The 23979-nt window shown below is 45.9% G+C and overlaps 1 protein-coding gene across 1 annotated transcript in view; it reads right to left on the reverse strand.

Moving 5' to 3' along the window:
• The window catches only part of CAMTA1 (calmodulin binding transcription activator 1), a 336801-nt gene that overhangs the window by 143116 nt on the left and 169706 nt on the right, over positions 1 to 23979 (reverse strand). Inside the window, exon 6 of the mRNA XM_009333436.1 lies at positions 1547 to 1618. Within this exon, the coding sequence (XP_009331711.1) occupies positions 1547 to 1618 (72 nt within the window). The remainder of the gene's footprint in view (positions 1 to 1546; positions 1619 to 23979) is intronic.

Genomic DNA, 23979 nt, shown 5'->3' on the forward strand with positions numbered 1-23979 from the left:
GCCGTGGTCCTCTCTGCCTTCACAGGGACACCCGGGACAGATGCTGACTGGGGAAGCACTGCCCTGCCATGCCAGCAGTTATTTGGCGGGAATTCAGAGTTTCCTTCGAATTCTCATGTCACACCACCCGTCACAGGCACTGGCAGAGACAGATGCTGAACAACAACGTGAGCAGCTGTCTGCCACCCCAGGCAAACTGGACTGTAAGTTTAGAGGTTTTGCTCAGTTCGGCACACTGAGCCATGAACATTTAATGGCTTCTTTAGCTGTACCTACACCCCACTCCCCCTCTTCTTGCTGCTCGCATCCAACCACGGATGCAGGTCAGGACCTCGAGAGGCTGCAGGGAAAAGTGCTAAACGTCTGCAGGATTGACGTGGTCGTGCTGCGTTTTCAGTGGAGTCACAGGTTTCCTCCGTGGAGGTGAAATACTGCTCCCACCGCTGCAGCGAAGCGTTTTCCCCTCTATACATGGCATTTATATGCAGAGGATGCAAACAGAGCTGAGATGCACATAAACATCACAGAGGACAGTGACATTTTGTGCACATTCCCTTTGATTATGTCCACGGTGCGGGCACCGTCCTCTGTGGGTCATGGGGCGTGTTTCATGCAGCAGTGACAGCAGAAGCATCTTCTTTTTTAATATGGAAGTGCAATTGCAAAACCGGGGGGAAAAAAGGATTATTTTCCATTTGCTTCTTGAAACAGATGTCACTTTCCTCAGACCTGTTTGTTTGCAGGACTGCAGGGGTTTAATCTTTAAAACAATAATATTATTACAATATGTGTCAAATGCTGTTTTCTAACAAAAGAAAACAAATTGCTTCCACTTTGTAAGCAACAGTAACCAGTGAATAATATAAATAGCTCCGCAAACGTAGGGTTATCGGTCCAGCGAACGCCCACCTCGGGCAAACTCCCACATGTGAACCCAAGCACACCCACCGCAGCCCAAGGAGGCCTGGGGGGGATCAGGCCACTACCCAAACCCTGCAGAAATAAGAGGAAAACTCTGCATGGCTCCTCCAGGGGCTTCACTGTATCCACAACAGCCAGAAGAAAATTCATTGAGTGACCCCAAAAAACTCCCTTGAGACTAAACTCCCCACTGAAGGAAAGCAGATCCACCGCAAGGCTAGCCACAAGGTTCACCCCAAATTCAAACACAGCCACAGGGATGATTTCTCTCCCTTGCCATAGCGTGCCAGTACAGCAGTTGGCTTCCTGAGCTCCTGTACCTGCCTCACTTCAGAATGGGAAAAGACAACTGAAAACCTTAAAAAAGTCTCACTTTGGCTGACTCTCTGTTTAGGGAACATTTGAGCTGGCATCAGCTCTATATTTGCTAGAAACTTACCCAGAGAAAATATATCATACCTCTGAACAGAGACATACAACTAAGAAAATCCCCATCACCTTCAGACAAACAAATCCTCCGAATCAATGAAACACGGGACTGCCAACCTCCCTGGCAGCAGCCAAACACAGCCCTACGGGCTCGACCGGATTACCCCCAGCAGAAAGGAATTTGTCGTCATCCTACCTGCAGAAGCCAGTAGCACCTTCTGTGAAACGTGGGGATGATGGAGGAATGGACGTAGCAGCCGTACAAGCACTAGGGACAGAAAAAGAGAGAAAGCAGAGTCGAGTTAATGAAAGAAACCATCACCTGCGGAGGCAGCGCCAGGGATGGGACCTGTAGCGTGTTATCTGCTACCGGAGGATGTCATTTCTGAAGTCGGTCCACGGCTGGTAACACACACCACCAGATTACAGCACCCCAAAATTTTTTTTTAAACATTGTTACAGGTTACGGAATCACTCTCCTAACAGCCCCTGCTGCACCAGCACGCTGCTTTCACCCGCAGCTCAGCCACCCAGGTGCTGCCAGAGCAAACAGAGTCTCCCCACGGTGCTCTGCATCCTGACACACAACACAGACGTGGGTTTGGTTAGCTGTATTTTAATCTTTGCTTCAACATATTTTTATTTTTTAAAAAACACAACACAAACATATCTTTTCCATAGTTTATCACCTGGCTATGGAAACTGAAAATTTAGGGTTTGTAAACTGAAAAAATTGCTGTCAGGTATGTTATCCAGCAAAATGCCAAAATACAGTTGCTTTTTTTTCCTTCTTCTTTTTTTTAAACGAACTCTGCTTCTCTGTTTAACCGAAATCAGTAAGGCTAAGGAATTCTTTCTGCAGGAAAAAATCAAATTTCCAGTACGTTAAAACTTTCCAACACCGCTGTCGGTTGGAAGCTAAGCCCAGTGCAAACCAAACACACAAACTGTTTTTAATTTAAAAGATCCCGGTACAATTCCTGTCCACAAGATTTGCTTATTATTAAGAAAGCAATATTATTTTCTGACTCCACTGGCTTTTAATATAGCGCACATGGGGGATGGGTGTGCGTGTAATGATATGTTCTCCCATACCAAAGGTGATTAGTTTTCCTTAAATGCGAGACTGCAACAGCCCAGCAATCTGCTCACAGCCTTCTTCAGATATTTCCCCTGGAAGATCACGGCCCGCACGTATTTTAGGCACACCAGTATTCTGCCATTACAGAAGGAAAAAATAAGTAAATCCAACTGCAGGGGATTTTTAAGGGGAATTTCTTTTTTTTTTACTCCAGCGACTGCATCGATTACGACGACTCTCACCATTAATGCGCTCTTCACTTGCTCACAGTCCTGTCTGCACCCTACCAGGGGGTCCTCAACGGTCCAGGGTGTGGGAATCGTCACCGAGCATCCTCCTGGCAGCAGTGGCTGCAGGACGGGACTGCCCCAGCTCTGGCCAGACTTCAGCAAGACTTTAAACTGTGTTAAGTGGGACCTAAACAGATGGGTACTGGAAAAAAATTATCACTAAATGACCATCCCAGTCATCTCGAATACCTGTTTCTGCAGATATGGATGCCACGGCATCAATAGTGATGTGAAGGTTGACGCGTGGCATCAAGGCTTTACCGGTGCTGGTGGGGGTGACCTGCGCTCAGTGCCCCGGTGACGCCGTTATCCTGCCCAGCGCACCAGCCCGTGCCGGGACATAGCTCCGTCCATGCCATGCCCCCAGCGCAGGACACTGGCTGTTCGCATGAACACAAAGGGGCTGGTGAATCTTCATTTATAATCCTTCTGTCTGGAAGGCACCTCACAACCTATGAAAACACTCTGCAAGCAGCAAGCTTGCCAGCCCTGACATAGTTAGCGTGCCCTGTAACAGGGTGAGCGTGGAGGTGTGTCGTTAAATGCACAACACTTATCGGCAAGCACACGGGGAGGCTGGCGGCAGCGTCTCCTCCCCAAGATCACCGCTCGCAAGGTCGGCCTGAATCAAAAAGGCTTTAAGGACTGCTAGCTGCTATCACCGAGTTATTTTTAAAATACAAATGACAAAGATTAATAACGTTTTTAAATGTGTCAAGGGTACATTCCACACACACAAAAAAAAGCAGGGAGGAAAAATAGATGGGAAAAAAACCCTGCAGAAAATAATCCAAAGAAAAGCTTAACATTTAAATCCCACCACTCAGCCTGGGGAAAAGCAGACGCCGTTTGTTTAAGATAATCCCTGACAGCGACTCCTGGCTGCACGGCACCAGGGGCTGCATTAAAATGTCTTTAATGTTTGGTTCTGCTGACTCAGAGCTGGTCCCCTGGCTTCAGAATGCGGCTTGGTAGGTGCAGCGTCTCCTGGTCCAACCAGCTTCCCAGCGAGGACGGGAAAGCTGGTCTGGAGCATACCGCTGGAAGAGCCTTCGCAACAGCGCAACACCCATAGCACCTCATGCGATGCACATCAATATATACCAATATATATCAGCACAACCCCACTTGATTCACAACCCCGATTTGCTGTGAAGTCAATCGAAACTTTACCATGATTAAAACAAAAAATAATGACAAGCACCAATGCTGAGCTCCTTGTAGCTCGCTGCCTTTAGTAGGTAGAAAAGTTGCTCTCTATCTCTAGATCTGTCTCGCATGTAATTCTAGAGGTGTCAATAATGAATTACATAAAAGCATCCCACCTCCGTGAAACTGGTTTTCAATATTTCAGCAAACCATTAAGAAAACCCTAACAGTTCACAGAATTTACAAAGCATCCAGAATACAGAAGTGATTTTTTTTTTAATTTTATCTTTTCTTTTTTTTCCCCACATGGCACGACATGGGAATCTAGTTCTGGATTGATGTTTTGGGGTTGGGTGTTCTAACTTGGGTGGCTGGGATGAAGGAGACCCATGCGTAAGCAAGCCCCCCGGCCTCGGAGAGACAGTGGGGAACTCTTCTTCACAGGCACCGTGTGCTGGCACCAAGACATAACATGGTTGCGGAGAAATGCACTGCAGTGGGAGAAACACACGCTGGAAACCCAGCTTTTGGATTGAAGACAAAAGGAGTGATGGCAGCAATAAAAACTACATTAATTCTCAGATAAAAAGGCATAAAAACGTTTAAGATATAAATAGAAACCTTAGAAATCTGAGCTTCATTGTTTTGGAAGATTTTCAAGGTTAATGAGTTAAGCGCTGTTAGATGACGTAAAATCTAAAGTTTGACAGCACGGTACATGTGGGTTTACAGGGAGAGGGTGCATAGAGGCGATTTTCACATGCTCGGCTCCGCTCAGACCCCCTGTCTCCAACACGGGGCAGCGATGAACCCCTCTGCCTCGCACCAGGTCAGGGCCACCAAGCACCCGGTCGGCAGAGGACAGCTCGACACATGACGCTGCAACTAATCAGGAGAACGGAATTACCTCCTCGGCTGGCCTTAGGAGACAGGTAACCAGGGCACACTTAATGCCTTTAGCTAAAGGAGTCTTTAAAATGAATTCTTGCTTAAAACAGGCAAAAGGGGTTTCATTAGCTGGGTTTTCTTTTTTTTTTATTTTTTTGTTTTTTTCTCTATCGGGGAGGTAGAAAATGTGCAGGCCTGTGTGTCTGTGGCTATGTTAATGCCGGGCTGGGCGCTCAGCCAACGCATTAAGTGAAATCGAATTCCTGAAACCAGCTTTAATCAGCAGATTTTTAAGGTTAGAATGACTCTCTCCTCTGGAAGGCTTGCCAAGGTTAATTTTGTCCTGAGCAGGCTGAATTAATGGGCTGGACAGGGGAGAACTTTTTTTTTCATGACTCTTTTAAGTTTACAAAATCTCCAGGAGAAAAGAAATGGCATTTCTGAACCATCTGAGGAGAAACGCCACTTCAGCAGCTTATCGATTTCTGTTTTGAGAACAGAGGCCGAGACGTGAGCGGCTGCCACCTCCCACGGGAGCCATGCGGCGTGGGAGCCGGCACTAGCCTGTCCCCTGGAGAAGCCCTGGGCGGCACTGGCTGAGGGACACAGACACTGGCCCGCAGGGATCGCTCCTGTCCCCGCTGCCGCGGCGGGGCAGCACGGTCCAGCACTGCAGCATTGGCTCCCGCAACACACGCCACATTCGCCTTTCGGGGAGGGGTGTGCTTGTCCTTGCAAATTACACGGCTTACAGAGCCGGAGGGTGCACAGAGCACAGACTTTGTCCTGAAGTCCTGCAGTGGTGGGGGATCCCTCTCTGCACTGACAAACCAGCTGGGAGCAACGACCCACGCGGATCCCCTTGAATGCGAAATCCATACCTGCCTCCACAAGTTCGCTCTTGTAAGCATCTTCTTTGCTTATAAACCATGCTGCTCCCGGAGAGCCAGACCCTGCCAGCTCCACTTCATCTTGCACCTTTTTAAAATCGACGGATAATTAAAGAGAAATGGGCCTTCTCTGGACAGAGGGGGAGAGTTGTGCAATTACAACTGCCTACCCCTCCATTTATATGTAGTCCACACTTTGCATTATCAAACTTCTGAAAACTGGAGGGGGGGGGAGGGGGGATCAAAGTATTAGTGGTTTTTTTTATCCCGAGCTCCTTAAAGTGATTGTGGCTTATTTAAAAATAATACAATAATGCTGAGGTGTTCTTCCTTAACAAGAACACCTTGGGAATGAAAATAAGAAAGCAAGAGAATAACAAATTCAAGATAGGCTTGGACAGGCTTTGAAATTATTCTCCCCGGTGAGTTACACCAGTGGATATTTAAAAAAAAATAAAAACCGCCTAGAGTTTGTTCAGATTTTCACACTGAATGCCCAATTCCCCTAATAAGAAGCTAAATCAATCTTTAGAGAACAAACCACGTAAGACCTGTGGCTCTAAATTATTAAAATATACTCGAGTAATTTTATGGTGTAAGGCTTCAAGTTCCAATACCCCAGCAGCCTGCAGACATCACAAGCAGGATCCGCACAGGTTATTTTGGAAAAAGGACCGTGACCTCTGCCCGCGGGCTTACGGGGAGGCAGGAATGGACCAGGCCCCTTGCTCGGCACCACAGGCTCCTGCCATGGTGCCTTTCCTGAACAGCAAACCCCTGAGTGCTGGGCATCAGTTATGTCCCCTTCCTCCCAAGGGGCAGCTGTGTCGGCGTCCCTCTCCTGCCAGCCAGTTTTTCAGATCCTCCTTGTTTCTTTTGGAGAGGAAAGAAGAGAGGGAGGAATGAACTTGTCGGGAAAGGGCACACGTTTCCTGTGCGAACCCTAACAGCTCGGGATTTGCACTGAAATCCCTAAACAAATAGTCTTTTCAAACGAACATGGCAACAGCAGTAAAAAATGCCCCAAATAATGGAATCTGACTACCAGACAAGTGAAATCCAAAACATGGTTTAAAAAGAAAAGAAAGACGAAAAAATATCATGAAATCATCGAAGTAGGGGATGTGAAATTCCTTATGAAAAGGCTCCTGAATCAAGCAAACGCACCTGCAAAAGAAAAGGCTGCTGCCTGCAGCCACCTGAGGCGTGGTAGGAGCTAGAAGCCCATGTAGAAATGGCCACTAAATACCCCAAGGAGTCCAACGCGAGGGAAGCCTCAGGCCCCAAAAGCTGCCTGGACGCGTGCCCCAACACGTGCCAGCTTCTGCTTAGTCCTCTGCTCTGCGATGGCACGATGAGCAAAGGCAGGCACATCTCTGGAAGCTGGTTCTGGTGCCAATTGCCCTAAAATTGAGCGTAACATTTCCCATGGCCCACAGCAGGACGTCAAAACCCCCGGCAGGAACATAATCCCGATGTTCAACAAACCAGGGACAGGGACAACAACTGCTTCAATGGCCTGTGACACCGGTAGCACAGGAGGATGGAAAGCCTCCGCTGCAGCTCTTAGCTCTTGTGGTGGCGTTGAGCAGCGTGCACTCAAGTCGAGCAGCTAATCACATCCCCGTTACACCACCGTACTGTGTGGTATCTCCTTCTGTAATTACACCGACGATTTCAGAGCTCCTCCACCAATTTCCATCAGGGAATAGCATACTGCTTGCAGCGGCAGCACTGCTACCGTGGATCAAAACTCCCGGGAAAGCCAAATGAGGCATTAGCTTCATTCTTCTCATCATCCTGATGATAGGGTACAGGTCTCCTAAATTAGCGGCTCTATCTGAGCCCAATCAAGCTCTGCTCTTACCCTCAGCCTGCCCGTTACCTGGGCAGCCACGCACCGCACCAGGAAGGGTACAACGCAGGAACTGCAGCCGTGCAATAGCATGCAGGCTGCATCTGGTACAGATTTCTCAGACATAGAAGGGAAAATGGAAAAGCAGCTTGTAAGTTCTCATCTCTGCATCCTTCAATACAGTAACCTACCTGTGTTTCGGAGATACCAGTCAAAATGCAACAATAAAACCCACTGTGCCATCCCTATCACAGACATTTCCATCATCTGTTCATATAGATACCACTGTTATCGAATTCTTTTCACCAACTTTTTCATATCCCAGCAGAGACACTATCCAATCTTCCTGAAACTGATTTCTCTGGATTTCATACAAATAATGACCAGACAAATTTGTTAGCTGTTTGTAGTAATACATTTGTTTTACATGTAGGAGTGATTTTCCATCTGCGTCTGTAACAAGTACCCACAAAATTCTCTGCTGATCTTCTCCAACAGGGCAGAGCACAGTTGGAAAAGCAAGGCAACTGAAAACCGTGAGTCTCTAACGTGAGCTGCCTCTCAGCCACAAAATTAGCAAGCACTGGGGAAAACCCTCAAATTTTATGTGTCACCTCTCTTTTCAAACAGACCTGAAGTAAGCGCCCTCCAAGATCGGGTTATCTTGTAGCAGATGGTCCTTCCTTCAGGACAGGGATGCTAAAGCCACGGACACGTTCCAAATCCATTTAAACATCAGATTAGGCTCACCCCTGTCAGCCGCAGGAGCTGGGAGACAGCAGTGGCTCCCGCCTGCTCCATTAATCAAAATTCAGTGAGAAAAGCCAATGTGCTACTATAAAACCCCCTGACTTGATGCCAACACCACGCACGGGGAATCTAATGCCATCAGTCTTAGTTTTCCTCCCCCGGAAGTGAGATGTGGCTGGGGCGGGGGGAGCAACGATACAGGTTTGGCCAACCGAGCGGAGAAGCAGGTTTTTGACAACTCTTACAGGGCAAAGTGATGCACAGTGACATGAAGTTGACGGGGACGCGACAAGAAACTGACCCCAACGTTTCTCCGCACAGATCGGCCCCAGTTCAGCTTTTTAAAACAGGGAGGTGTAACCGTGGCTGAACCCTGCAGCGCCGAGGAATCACCCAGCGGGAGGGGACAGGCGGGCACTACCCAGAGGTCTTATTTTGATCTAAAAAGGGTAAAGTGTCATAACATAGGGAGGCATCCAAAATTTCCCATTACTGCAGCAAATCTTCAACTAAAACACTGCTAAGCATGTTTTCACACTCCTGACCTTAGTGAAACACAGACATTAGGCACATTTGGATTTTCCTCCAACGTTTATAGATAGTAACTTTGATTCAGCAAAGCACAAAAATGGTGCTCAGATCTCAGTGCTGGACTGATCTGCACTGCTGGCAAGGTTTGCCTTCTATCAATGTCAACAAAAATTAAGCAATTGCTTATAGTTTGCCAGTTTGGGCAAGGAGTCCCTACATACTGACACCAGATCTCAAAAACCATCTTAAAATTTCTACGCAGTTGCAAAATCCCAGAGAACCTGACCCTTCATTTTTGGGCTACAGCTGGCACAGCTGCAGCATCACAGTGTACCTCTTTGCAGCATCGGGCTACTGGCCGCCGCTCAGGCATTCAGCCCGGTGCAAAAATTTTGGTTGTAATACTATTGGCTCTTTTTCTGACGTGTTTCAAACCCTCCTGATGCCCTTGATGTCACCAGCAGTTATACCTAGATAACGTTTTCTGGATTGAGCCCAGGGATCTCATTTGATGGCTAATCAAGGGAGGAGAAGTTACCGCAGCCTCAAAATCTAGAGCCAAGCTCTATTCGTTGCAGGACCTTGTCACTTCTGGTAGGTTTTGTTACCAAATATTGTTCCGTTTACCTCAGGACTTGTTAGAAAGCAATTTTTGAAATGTTCAATATTTAATGAATTATTTAAATGTTTAATGGGTTCTTTTTCAAACCCTCTTTCCCCTCTGTGGAGTTCTGAAGTCACTGCAAGGATTGCGGGTTTTAACTTTCTTACTGTTAGAAATGATTCTTCTAATGACATTGGCTAATTGGCAGAAATCCACGCATATGAGTACTGATCTTCGGTACCCCAAATTCTAAAATTTAGATTTTATGCCTGCAATCCCATGCTGTATGCCTGACAGATGTCCCTCCACCCTCCCAATCTGATCCTCAGACCTTTCTTTGCCATAGTCCCGCCGCACAGACTATGGCTCTTCACCTGAAGACTTCTCACTCAGATCCCTGTGAACGACTCCCACTTTGGCACACTTTGCTGCGTCTTCCTTACATGCAGGAAGGAGAGCAGTCCCTAGAAAGTGAGGTATTTTAGCATCTTCCCTTGATTTTTCCAGTGAGCGCTACTTCCTTTAGATCTGGTCTTTAGACTCTCTATGTATTATGTGGATGCATGAAAAAGAGATATGCTGAACTGTGTTACCTGTTTGATACTGAAGGATAACGACATTTCCTCTTTTAGCACGTATGTGGTTTTTTTCCCTAGTCCAAAAAACCCGGGTCTGGGAATTTGGCACGCTGCCGTTGCTGAGGTTCGCTGCACAGGTGGCACAGGGAGAGGTGCCTCGTTGGAAAGAGGACAGGGACTCAGCGGTTCCACCTCGGCAGAAACTCCTGCTGGGTTTCCCACCTTCCCCGTTAAGACGCTAATGGTGTGCAGCCACTCTCCTCGCAGGAAGGGGCTCGGTAATCAAAGCCCTGCGCACGGCCTCGTGCAGACGTTCAAAGCCCGTTGCACAGCCGGGCACCACGGAATTCTTTCCATCAGACTTGCCACAAAGGAAAAGTTACGCAGAAATATTATTACAAATCCACTGGGGCTGTTCACGCAGTGGGTTAAATTATTATAATAATAAACGAGTTGGTAACAGCATTTTCCAGCCTGCCCAAACCTCTCTTTTCTATACCTGGTCTTTATGCTGGTAGCCTGTGTTTTCAGTAAGAGCATTTACAGGTGCTGTCCACCGGCTATCGAATCCTCTGGCACTTACCCATTGATCTCCTACCTGCAGCTCAAGAGCAAATTGAAGTCCAAGGTCAAGCCTTTCTGCAGGTTGTTTACGTCCTGCGTAAGCCCCCGCCTTTCCTGTCTGAGGGAGCCTGGCCGCGGAGCCAGCCGCTGACCCATTCGCCATTTCTGGGGAGGCTGGGCAGGCGCAGGCAGCGTCAACACGGAGGAATTTGCCTTCCCGTGACGGCAAGAAGCATGTTGGCTTCCTGACCTTCCACCACAGACTAAAACAACACCGCAGCACGCTATGCGCCAGCTATCAAACTCTTAATTTTTTATACTGGTAATTCTTTTAATAAGGACTCTTTAAATATTTATGAAAAGAAATGCATGAGGCCAGTTCAACAAGAAGCAATAGCTTTAATCTCAGCATGCTCTGCAGCAATCCTGCCTGCTGCTCTGCAACAAGAGAAACGACTTGCAGAGCCACCTAATTCCCCGGCGGTGAAACTCCAGCCCTGCTGCAGTTGGTGGGAATTTTGCCATCGGCTGCAACGTGGTGAGGGTTTCAACATCTTTCCTAAGTTGCCTAAACCACATCCTGCATTAAGTCACAGTATGAAAAGCACAAGGCGCTGTTTCTCCAGAAAGTGAACATTGGACAGCGTCTCTACAAGCGCAAAATTTGATACGAATTTTCTGTTATTTGCGATGCTGTCAACTGCAAAACGATTCAATAGGAACTGCCCACGCCAGTCTGCTACTTTATTGCTCAAATTGGTATTAGCCACACACTTGCAATTGGGTTATCCTTGAGTTTTGACTACACCTAACCTCATAAAATCTTTCATGAATTCCAGACGAAGCAAAATCCACAGCCCAGTCCTGCTGTAGGATCATTGGTATGCAGTCCCACACACCCACCTGCAGTAGCTGCCTGTTCATAAATGCATATTTCTTTATTAATATGGGGATACTTTAATCCCAGTCTAATTCTACCTTTAGGGAAGCCATATCCCGAGGCTGCCAGGAGCTAAAACCCTCCAGATGCAGCGGTGTAATTTGTATTCAAAGCAGCAGCTCTATCTGTCAACATGTTTGTCTCCCCTATCTGCCAACTCTTATTTATAATCCCATTCAGATTAATGAATGACAGTAGTTCTCATCACAAGAAATTTGATTAATCAATTTAAGTGCTTAATCACCCTAGGCTGGGTGAGAACTGTATGGGAGGGATGCTGCCTGGATAGGGACAAAGTTGTGAGACGTAGGAGGAAAACGTCACAGCTTTCCCTCGGGAACAATTCAAGGAGGGAGCGTGCATGGGATCCTCAATGGGATTATGAGCTTTCCAGGAGCTGAAAGTTTCCTTAGGGCCAGCAGTCACAGCCAATTAGTCACGAAATATCCTTCTCAAACCACCTTCTAATCTGACACAAAAGGCTTCACACTACCCACCTCATTCCTTGCTGCCCACGTCGCTCGCCACCAAACCCAAAACCTGTAAATCATAAAAGAAAAAACCCACTGGGGATGACCATGATAACCCAGCTGGGCATCCTGGAGGCCACTGGATTGCTCCGAATCAGCTGATAACCCTGCCGAGCATCCTGCATGGCATCCTGCTCCAAATTAGTTTCTGCCCATCACTTTCCTGTACCACAAAGACCCCCATGGCTTGGCGACCACCAACTTGAATATTCTAGAATAATCTCCAAGGTTTTCTGGAGACCTGAGAGATGTTTCAGATGACGGGTAAGAGCAAAGTTGAGTACAAATCACTGATTTCTAGGAGGATTATCTAGGAGAGAGGCCATGCAGTGCAAGCACTGCTCTGAAGCTACTCTTGTGGATGCTCTGAATGACATGATAAAACCAAAAACATCTGAATCTCAGGAGTAACGTCGTCTTCTCTTTCATGAAAGAGAAGTTTACAGCGAAGTACCACTCTTAGCTGGTAGACAAGAGATATCTGAACTCTATGACAAAGAAGCAGGTGTTCGTCATGAACTGGCTCTGGATATTAAGATAACAGGCATCTTGCGAATACACCAGTCAATATTGCTTCAAAATAAGCAACAGCTGTCCTGCTGCCAAGCCTCATCTCGTGGCCACCCACTGGAAATTTAAGATCAGAGTCTCCCGATCATGCTTTTCAGGAATTGAAGCCCAGCATTATTAAATCTTTGCATCAGTGATCTGATGACAAACAGGGAATTGCTGCAAACAAAAGTTACAAGTGACCAAAGGAGTGTGGAGGAGCAGGCAGCGCAGGCAGGGTTGTGACGCGGAGGGAACAGGATGTTTTGGGAACATGAACTTCCTTCAAGGAAAACAAGTGTCTGGGTAACCCCTTCTCCAAGATGGGGGAATGCTTCTTGGAGGGTAATGAGGGCTCTGGAAAGGACTACACAGCCACAGCTCGCACACCGCTTCATGTGACGACTATGCAACACCAGGACGAATGGAGATAATCTGGTTCTTGGACGCATACTTGAGGGATGCTGAAGAGATGGAGGAAACCAGACATAAAAAGAAGCAAACAGATTTGGTGTCTGCAGCTGAAAGCTGCAGGTGGCATAAGGAGAGGACTGGAAAAAATGTGTTGAGGTGGGAGAGCTGGAGCGCAGCCTATTTTGTTTCTTTTAAAAAACATAAGCAAAAAGTTTGTAGTAACCAAATGCCTTTACCAAAAGTATCCACAGAGAGACAAACGTTGGCTATTTAGTGACTAACCTAGGAGAGAAAGACAAATGTCTAGAAAACAAGGCCAAACAAATTTAAATGGAAACTAAACTACCCATTTGAGATATCAAAGGTTCCTTACTAGAACAAATTCTGGGAGAGGTGGATGGTCTTATCTCCACCTCCTGCTGTCTTCTGTTCCCACCTAGCTGCCTCTGTGAGATGTGTGCTAGAGACAAACGAAGCGAGGCTTACACACAGGTACCAAGTTGAGATAGATCATGTATGTGGCACGCATGAGGTCAGCCTACACATTATCAACGGTCCTGTGCTCTTACCCTCTCCTGGGACACGGGGAATATTTGGTAAGATTTCTGGGAAGCCGCGACAGTAGGTCAGGGTTATAGCCCCTGAGTCATTGGGACAACCTCCTTGGCACAGCTGGGCTAGAGGCTTTTGGGGCACTTACAGCCCGTATCAGTCATGCAAGGGTAAGAAAACTCATTGACGGATCAAGCAGTACACGCTGCAAGCAACCTCTGCATGACCGGGTACGCAGGATACGGGGATTCTCACTGGGCAAGATTTCCAACATTTACCTCCGCCACCCAACCTCAAAGGGACTCGGAGACAGATGTCCCATTTGGACCTGGGTACAAACAGCGTGGCACAAACTCTACGGATGGGTGGTCTAATGACACCCTGTTAAATACGAAACAGTCTGAGTTTGCAAGCGATTATTAAGAGCAGTTCTGGATGACATAAGCTTAATGCGAAACCCAGACTCCCATATTCTCAGGTAAGGGAAAAGCAGCCCAACGACCCCAACATCAGCGGGGGGTTAATAAGAGGAAAAGTGGTACAAAAGGCCACTTCGGCTCCACGAGACGGTTTTCTAACCCAACACCGTCCTGGCAGTTACTCAAGAGGGATACATAAAACCTACAGGACAGAGACATTACCCGGGTCCCCGCACATCATCTAGACTCCAGCAGCTTGTGCACCTGTATGTTTCCCCAGGTATGAGGGTTTCTTGACTGTCACCACAAGGTTAGAAGAATTGTGAGCTGGAAAATCATGGAGCATATTAATGTCAGACTGAAATATGACCACAATACACAGAAGTATTTTATATTTATTCTCTTTTAGAAATGTTATAAAGACAATATAATGAGAACGTTGCAAACAAGTCAAGTGTTTTCCTCCTAATCTGGCAATAAAAATACATCAAAGAAATGCCTAAAATCCTAATAGGAGAACAAAAAAATAACGGGCTAGGCTATGACAGGATTTAGCTGCGATTTTACTTGAAGGCTTTAATCATGTCTACTACAACGTAAATGGAAAATCAGATACAAACCTCTACGAACCATTACTGTCTGTGTTGGTCGTCTCAGCTGTTAGGGGGGCTGAGACGGAACAGATTCGGCAGAGGTTAATGAAGATAGGTAGAGGTATAAATACGTTTATATCTGAGGAAACATTGCACAAAAAAAAGGATTATTGAGCTGGTCTTAGTGAAGACTTGACTGAGGTAGCAAATACACAGTTATAAAAAGATTTAGAAAGTGATGAGTCATTCCATTTTAACATCGTGTGTAAGAAAAGAACAAAGGGTTTCTTGATTAAATTAATGTCTGATAAACTCAGAATGAATAAAGAGGAAATACTCTTTTTTCAGGGGATAGCCAGGCTTTGGAAGTCAGCACCATGGAAAAGGGGGAGTTCAACATTAGAGATGGATTGCAAAGGGCTGAATAATTTAACGACTCGGAGCGCAGTGAGCTATGACAAAAGCCGGGGCAAGAGGCATTGACAGGGAGAGCATCGATACCTCTGCCTGACCTCGGATTTGGATTTTAACCCTGGGTTCCTGTCGGGATGCTCTTGGCTGCGCTATATTCAACAGGGACACTGGGAGAGAGCAGGGGAAGCGAATCCCACGGGATACCCAATGGGGGGCCAGGAGGGTGAAAAGCGAATAACGGGTCTGTGGCAAAGACACAAGTACGGGCTCAGGGTGAGAATATCCACTAACTGCCATAAAAACACCACACCTTCTCAAGCCCAGCTGCCTTTACCACAGCCATCATACAGGCAGGCTGCACAGAAGTTAGAAAAGTTTTTATTATCTGGCTTAATCTCTTTTTCGGGAAAAAAGAGACCATTACAGCATGGGGAAACTAGATAAAATCTGATAGTGCCCTGGGTAAATGCAGGCTGAGCCAGTATTTTTTGCACACACATGACAGAAAAAAGGCACATCTGCTAATGACCATGGTGGGGTGCAGGGCACAGGGTGCGATCACGTGAGGCACACGGGTCCGATGCATGCACCGTCTTTCAGATTCGGGTAAATAAGGACAAGTCTAACAAACGCAACTGACAGCAAATATATAAATATCTAAAAGAACTTTTGGGAGCTATTAATTATACACGCAGTTTTATCTTGGATTAATTTTGTGCTGGAATGGACCAGAAGCCTTAGCCGAAATCTTTTTTTGGCAGCCTCTCCTGTGCAAAATTAGCCCTGGAGTTATCTGCAGACATACTACACTGTGCCTACAAAGTGACGCATTCAGCTGGTTTGCGAGACACCCAGTTTCTTGGTCCTGTTCTCTTTATACTGCTTACTTACATTTAAGACCAGAAGCCACTGAAGTCAGTGATTCAATGATCAACATGCAGTCTTCCCTGTCTGGTCACTTCAAGTTCTTTGCAAAGGTGGCATCATTCACATTATAGCATCAAAAATATGGAATGGAAAGACAGCATGGTTGTGGCAAGGCTATCTGTATTCCATCAAGGGAGCTTCAGAAGTTGATACTCCCTTCCCCATTTCACGAAGTCATTTAAGGTGTTCAGCAGCTCCTGAGTTCTGAAAATTGAATCTAAGTGCATGGAAAACTTGGAGGGACCTGACCTTCAAACCTCCTTCCAAAGAATCCCTTAATTAAAAAGCATTTACACAACCTAAAACAAATTATTGTGTATGCCAATACTAAATCTTCCCATTCCAATTTAAAATCCTTAGAGCTTCACTATCGCTGACAAGCAATGGCAGGAGCTACAGTAAGCAAGCATTTAAGAATGTCTTTCTGGACAAGCTGTTGTAGAAATACTAAGTTTATATTGCTGGCAACGAACTTACAAATATTTCATTCCTGTCCCAAAAACCCAAACAGCAAAGCATTAATTTCTCAAGATTAGTGTGCCTAAATTTACTGAAGTTCACCACCAGCAAACAGCTGAGTGTTTTTGACATTCAATAAGCAGCAAAAAAGTTGACGTTTTACTTGTATTCATTTTTTATCAGAGAATGGAAAGCTCATTTTCGTGACAGACAATGAACGTTGGAAGAGGTATCCTCTGTATGAACAACGGCAGAATTTCAGAGACCTTCCTCATGTCTTCCTGAGGTGATATTATCTCTAAGATTTTACAGGTTATTGCTCTGCCTTCTGAAGAGTTCTTCAGGACTATTTAACAGTTAAGGACACTTGGACTGTTGAGGAAGGAAAACACAACTCTAAACACAAAAGCAAATATCTTCCATATGCCCTGAGACATTACAGAGAATACAAGCAAAAATTGCAAGCCAAGAGCAAATTTTCTTCTTGTTTGTAAAGTAATAGTAATTTCTATCACTGGCATTCAAAGTACAGATGTCTGAAGAGGATTTGTCTACATGTTGCCAACAAAAAGTTTATTTGCATTCTTTCAGGTGGAATGGGACTTCAAGGTGGAGGCATCTTCGACCTTAGGTCTGGACTGTCCCTTTCCTCCTGCCCTTTGGGCTGCCGGAGGGCAGAAAAGGTACGGTGCTGCATCGCAAAGAGCTGTCCCTACACTCTTCTGCATGGACTATTCTCTTTGAAGAGACACTCAGAGAGTCCTGCCACGTATTGCTGACGTAGCACCAGCTACCACGTGGCCCTGAGACCTTTGACTCCACCATGCTGGGACCATGTACCTGCCACTTGGTAAGGATGCTCCCACGCTTCTCCAGCTGTTCAGCTGCAACAGCAATGACCAGATACCCACAGCAAAGGCGCATCGATTAAGTGTGTAATCTGCAATGTCTCCCATACACAAACGTGACATGAAGGGATTTAATTTTGCTTTAACTAACTTGTCACTAGCATCCAATTATAGAACCGGTGGGCTTTGATGATTAATTATGGATTAGCTAGATGCAAGCCTTCACACAAATTAATCTTATAAACTCTGCTCACCCAGATGGGATCTTACACATCCCTCTTCAACCTTTTGTATTTTTTAACTAAGAAGCTGAAAATGCTAACAAGTAGCATCAATCGAATCCGCAGGTTATTTAGCAGGTAACGAGGGTTGCAAAGTCCCCTGTGTCCACACTTTCCACATCACTGGAGGTCACCCAGACCTTGCTGCTCGGAGGATGACCGCAGCAGCAGGGCGCTGCCCTGGCTCCGGGTGCAGCGCACCTCCTGGCTCTTCCCCGGGCTGCAGGGTCCCGCCGTGTGTACAGACGCTGGTGACGGTGCACAGGGAAGGAGACCCAGGGCAATCACAGGGCATTGACAAATGAAAGTCAAGTGATTAGCTGGCAGTTTCAACAGTTTTTCTTCTAACGTGCTTTCTGCATATTCTCTCAATAAAAGCAAGACAGCGCTGATGAGATATTTGACAAAACAGAATGCTGAATCATTTTTAGTACATCACCTCTCCTCATGCAGAGGGAATCTTCCGTCTTCCCCATCACAGCTAATTAAAACATTCAAAACATTTCTTCTAGGCTGACAGTGATTGGAAAAGACCACGAGACTTCATAAAATAAACTTTTAAGCTTTATGCCATTAGGTCTGTTCTTTTCACCCCCCTGGTTCTCAGAATGTTTTACTGGGTATGGCAGATCAGCATTTTTCTCATCCTAAACAACTTTTTCCTTGAATGCGAGTACAAAGTACAGCTTCGCTAACGTAAACAGAAAAGGCATTTTTCCTTTAGAGCAGCAGCAGCACGACTGGTGTGCTGAACTCCTGCTCTGAGTCCCGTCTCCCCTGCTCCTGCAGACAAGGTGCTCCGAAAAACCTCTGTCCTTTTGCAGGGATGGACACAGCTGGCCCAGGAAACAAAACTGCTGGAGAAGAGCGTTTCCACGTTATTCCTGTTCTTTCCACTTCCAGCACAACAAATAGCTTAGTTCTTACAAGAGTAGCTCCGAGGTCCTCATTTCCCCCTGTCTGTAAAGGCTGACTTTTCTGTTTCAGAGGGCTGCTCTTTGTTCTCAGCTTCCCGAAGGTGAGATGCACTGATCTAATTAAGGATGTCATCTGAGCAAGAACTGAAATGTTACTTGAACATGAAATTACTTACTATTTCAGCTTTTTTCAAGAATGAAATGGTGAAATGCCATCCCTTGAGAGCAGTCCCCTCTTACAAAACCAGTATCCGCGCAGAGAAACTTCAAACACTTTCTAAAATTCTCACTGGCTAAATATAGCTCAAAAGAAGATCAATACTTTCACGTGTAATTCATAGTGTTCAGACATTCATGGTGTCGAACAGATCACAGGAAGATTCACAGCGGCATGAGTAAATTTAAACATGTTTGTTTCGTTTTTGTAAACAGTTGTTTTTCAGCATTTGGGAGAAAAGGCATGAATACGTGCTCACATACTTGTTTACTGCCAAGATAAAATGCTTCATTGAGACTGACCATGCACCGAGTCTTACTTAAGCTGGCTACGGCACAAAATCGAAAAGCAGTATTTTCTCAGTCACTGAAACCAACTCACGTTCAAGATTCAAGGAAAAGCAGAAGAAAACACAGAAAATTCTGGGTTGCTCTCTTCCCCAAACCTCACGTTAACACCGCAAGAAGTGTCATTAAAAATGAGTCCCATGAGTGGACAGAAATCTGTTCCCTCAGCCATCCAATTCATCATTTTTATCCAATACATTGCCTATAGGTTTACAAATCACAAGGAATTTACCGAGTGTGCTTTCCTAAGTGAAAGTGGACAATAAATCATCATCATACCGAAGCCACTCACATAACACACACAGTTTCATTTTCATGCCAAATTTCATTATTAGTAACTGTAAAAAAAACCCCCAAACCCCAACAAACCCCCCCTGTCTGAGTGGTCTTCAAAAATAACGATACAGTATTGAGGATGGATATTAATTCAATTATTCACCTGTTCTTTCTTCTCTAATCCCACACTGAACCTGAAGGGGCAAAAACATGGCCCCACAGAGCCAAGACTGCACTTTGCTTCAAAGAGGTTTAAAAAGAAATGGTTTTATTTGCATTAAGCATAAGGGTCTGAAGGACAGGGACATTCCTCTGAAACTCCTGCCACTGCTGTGCAGTTGTTGCTGCACCTCCTCAAACTTTTGATAAATCCTCCTCTGAAACTGCAATTAACACCTTTTGCAGGTCGCCCCACAAGATTAATTTTCCGAGCATAGATTAATGAAAACGCATACAGAACTGTTTAGAAAATATTTTCTCTATTAATCTCCATCAGCGGCAGATTACCAGCAGGGCAGCTAATGAAGACGTTCTATCGTTAAGGTGAAAGCAGATGGGGAGAAGGATGGGGACGCTCTCCCAGGCGCCGTGAGCAGCGTCTCTGATGGGGACAGCTTTGTCACCGTCACGTCCCAGGACACTACTTTGCCTGAGATTTATTTGGGTTTAGAGCCATGCACAAGAAGAGTGAAACTTTTAGACCAAAGAATCGGCAGTGTGAAACCACAGCCCCTGCAAGACCCCACTGCATATTTAATGTTAATTTAGAGGACATAATACTATAAAACATTCCTTTATTGGGAAACAAGTGGCATCATTCCTTAAAACCTCACCCTTTGCTTCTTTAGGGTTTTTTTTTTTTGTGTTTTGTTTTGTTTCAGGCAAACCCTAAAGATAAATAAATCGGGGCCTGAGTGGTTGCCCGAAAACGCTGAACGGGTCCTCCCCGTGCACTGCTTCACACCTCAAAGGAGGCAGCTGCCCATGGAAACAGCAGCCTGTCACAAACCCCTAGAGCTGACGAGTTCCAAGTCCCCCAACAGGAGCTCAAACACGTTTAAAAATCTCCAGTCCCCCTCAAAATTTATCAACAGCAGACACTGTTTTACTTTTGTTTTAAAGTTTACCCTTAGGACTTAGAGGCTCCTTTTCTAGAGAACTTTTCTTTACCATATACAAATCTCAAACAGATGTTTAACAAATTAGATAAAGAATTTGAAACAAACACAAAGAAGATCCTGCAGAGCAAATCCGACACCTGAAAGGAGCCCATGATCACTGCAGAGCTCATGGCAGAGGGCTCTGTAAAGCAGATTGAGTGCGCCCACCTTCATGAAGCAGGACCTTTTGACTCCCAAAACTCCTTTTTTTCCCCAAATTAGCAAAGCATCTTTCAAATTTCTTTCTCTAACAACAGTCTCCCACAGTTCAACCAAATAACAATTTGTTTCCTCATTATCGTTTCCTTGACAGCATTAAACTCTCTTTTAAATTGAAAACTGTTATTTTGCCTTCATTTTTCCAAGATGATCAGTTGCAATGTTGCATTTTGCTATAGTCTGGCTTACAGCCTAGTTTGGTTTTAAAAACAGCAAATGTGGCTATTTACCTATCCTGCCTCAAGGAAGGCAGCTTGCTTTCACCTAGCTCACTACAAAATCAATCACAACGTGTACTTAAAGCTCTCCTTGAAGGAAGGGAAAGCAGCGGGATGAAAAGCCGAAACCACATTCTCTGTCCTTTGTCAGCAGCACAAAGCTCCGCAGCCCCCATACCCTTCAAAGCTCCTTGTTCTTTGCAGGCGGATGGCAAACAATTACAGAGGACCTGCGTGTGCTTCCCCCTCAGTAATTCACCCGTCCTCACGCCGCTACCCTGAACCAGCGCAGCCTTTGGATCACACTGAGGACTTCTTTCAGTTCAGCGTTGAACTAAACAGGACTACAGCTGAAAGTAATATTAACAAAGGTTATTTTTAACCCTTTTTTTTTTTAAATTCAGTATGCACCCTTAATAAATTAGGCATTACTTTTTTAATATTGAGGATGCCACCTCACAATGCTAGCGCTTGCTTTATAAAATGCGAGTATCATTGCTTTATTTCAAGGTCTGCGTGCAAATTTAATTTGGAATAAAAACATGTTTCTCTAATGACATCAAGGAAAAGAGAGGGACTGACTTGTGCTAAGGCTGGATTTGACTGACTCTCAGCTGAGCATCCCTGCAGGGTTCGGGGAGGATATTATGCCTTTGGAGACTCTTCTGAACTGTACCAGTTTCCCAGCACTCGTTCGGAGATGATTTTGGGCACCCTACCAAAACCCAGGCTAGAACAGCAGTCACCTCGTTTTAGTACCATTTCTGGTCAATCTTGGGCATCATCAGCTATTTGACAAAATAAGCTGCACGGCACGGGAGACTGTCGTGCTCCACGGGCTCCTGCCAGCCAGCCTGACCCACACCTGACAGGCAAGTGCCCGCGTCTGTGACCTTTGCCATGCCGCCTGGCCGCTGTCATCCTCAACTTCTGAAAGGCAGAAATCTGGGAAAGCCAGGATTTATCCTGCTTCAGCTCCACCCCCAGAGCCCATGCGGATGGGCTGCTCCTCCATGTCTCAGTGAGCACTTCGCTCAGCCACAGCTCTGTGAACTGCTCCCGCCTCGGACCAGCGCACTGAAACCGGTACCGTCAGCTGGAGGCGAGACGGTGAGAAACGCCCCTAAGGGAGAGATCTGTCACAGGGCGGTTGCGTTCACATCCATCAGCGAAAGCAATCAGAAACCACACTGATATGGAAACCCTGTACCATTCACCACAAGCTGCCCTCCCCAGACCAAACGTGCATTCTTCAGCTAGAGCGTGAAGTCCCTTCCGTTAGTGTCTCCCAGTGCCGGCAAACACTATGCAATGTAGGATCCCAAATGTTTCCTGCAGGACATATTTTTGCCCTCATCGATGTACCCTGTAGTACGTCTCTCACGTTTGAGTCTTGCCCTATGTGACGCATGCAGAAGATGAGATGGTGATTTGGCACCGAGAAATAGCTATTTTACCACATTTCTTCCTGCAGATCTACAAACCAGACCTATCCAGCTTGTGCATCCCTCGCAGCTTGCATGGAGCCTGCCCCACCAGGAGGGATGCTTGCAACCCAGACCTCCTCTTCGTCCTGCCTCTTCACACTCGCGATGCCGGCAGAGTTAGACGTGTGCAAGAAACAGGGATTGGAGAATGATCGATGCACAGTGGCAACTGTTGAGACACCAACTTATCTCTCCCTTGCAGAGTAGGGGAGGTCCAATAAGTATAAAGTTTAATGCTACCCTGTTTAATGATATTTTCACTTCAACCGAACTGTAAAATTAACTGAGAACTTACACTAAAAAAAGACTTTTATTTTATGCTGATCATTAACTAAGGAGGTTTCACACTTGAGATCTGTTATATTAAAGGGAACTGAAATTGCTTGTATCAATTACCTTATTCTAAGTGGACAGACTTCTCATAAAATATTGAAACTGTTTTGTGACTATGGAGAAGGATAGAATGGCCGAATCATGGGTGGGAAGGGACCCCTGGACCGTGGCCACTGCCTGTGCTATATGGCCTGCCAGCACGGGAAAGACCATGAGCAGAGGCGACCACATGAGGTTCGCCTGTTGCCTTCAGGAGCTGGGTCATATGAGATCACAGCCAGGATGCCCGCGCTGGTGCTGGCACTGCACGATGCACTGCTCCGCCTGCGGTGCCGGGTGCTGAGAGGATGGCTGACCGTAGAACTGGTCGCTGGCTTATTTTTCTCTTTATACGGGTACTCATCAAATATCCGAAGCGTCAGCTCAGGCAGGATTTGGAGTGATGATACTAGCAGCGCCCCGGCTGACTGCCTTAACCTGCGGAGCAGCACCATCCATCAGATTATTTTACCTACCTACTCAACCTGATTAATCTCACCTTTATAGTTTGCTAATTCTGGGCTTGTATAGCACACAGATAAACCCGACTCAGAAAGAAACAGAGGGAGACTGGATGAAAGGGGAAACCATGGTCCTGCCTGCTTCATCCTCCCTCACCCTCGACGAGATTTACCCAAATTGTTCAGGACTCAGATGCTGACTTCAAGGCACTGGCAGGACCCAAGGAGCTGCAGGGCGATGGGGTGACAGCCACTCATACTGCTGGGCTTGTTTGCTCTCCCTCCACAGCACTTCTAATAACCAAGACAAATTACCCTGTGCACCATGTGCCTGAGCAGATCTGTCCTGAAACTTACCTTGCCTGGGAGCTGCAGGCATCTATTTCTCGGGGACCAGTCAAGGGTAAACCAGCGAAGCAATGCCCATTATTCATTAATTATAGCTATTTATTTAATGATAATAATGTACTTTATTATTTGAATAACAGCGTAAGTGCTGCAGGATGAGGAGAAATGCTCTCACATGGAAGGGAGTTGCTGATATCTCAGGCCATGAGACCTGGGAGTGTCAGTCACAGTAAGGATTAGAAAACGTGGAGGGGCACCGGTACACTTAAAGGCTTAAAAACCCCCAGGCATACGTAAGGAGGTGGCTTTCACCAAGGGCAGGCACTCTGCGCTCTGCCTGAGCAAGCACAACTGCAGGACGACTTCAATAAAACAATGCTTTCTGGCTATTATTTTTTAAATATATGAAGACGCAAGAGTAAAAATCAATTAACCTCACAAAATTTCCTAAAAAGTGCATGCTTCAAAGGATTCAGTCTAACCCAAATCTTTCTGGAAAAT

This window comes from Pygoscelis adeliae, unplaced genomic scaffold, assembly GCF_000699105.1.
Source record: "Pygoscelis adeliae isolate BGI_AS28 unplaced genomic scaffold, ASM69910v1 Scaffold370, whole genome shotgun sequence".
NCBI lineage: Eukaryota > Metazoa > Chordata > Aves > Sphenisciformes > Spheniscidae > Pygoscelis > Pygoscelis adeliae.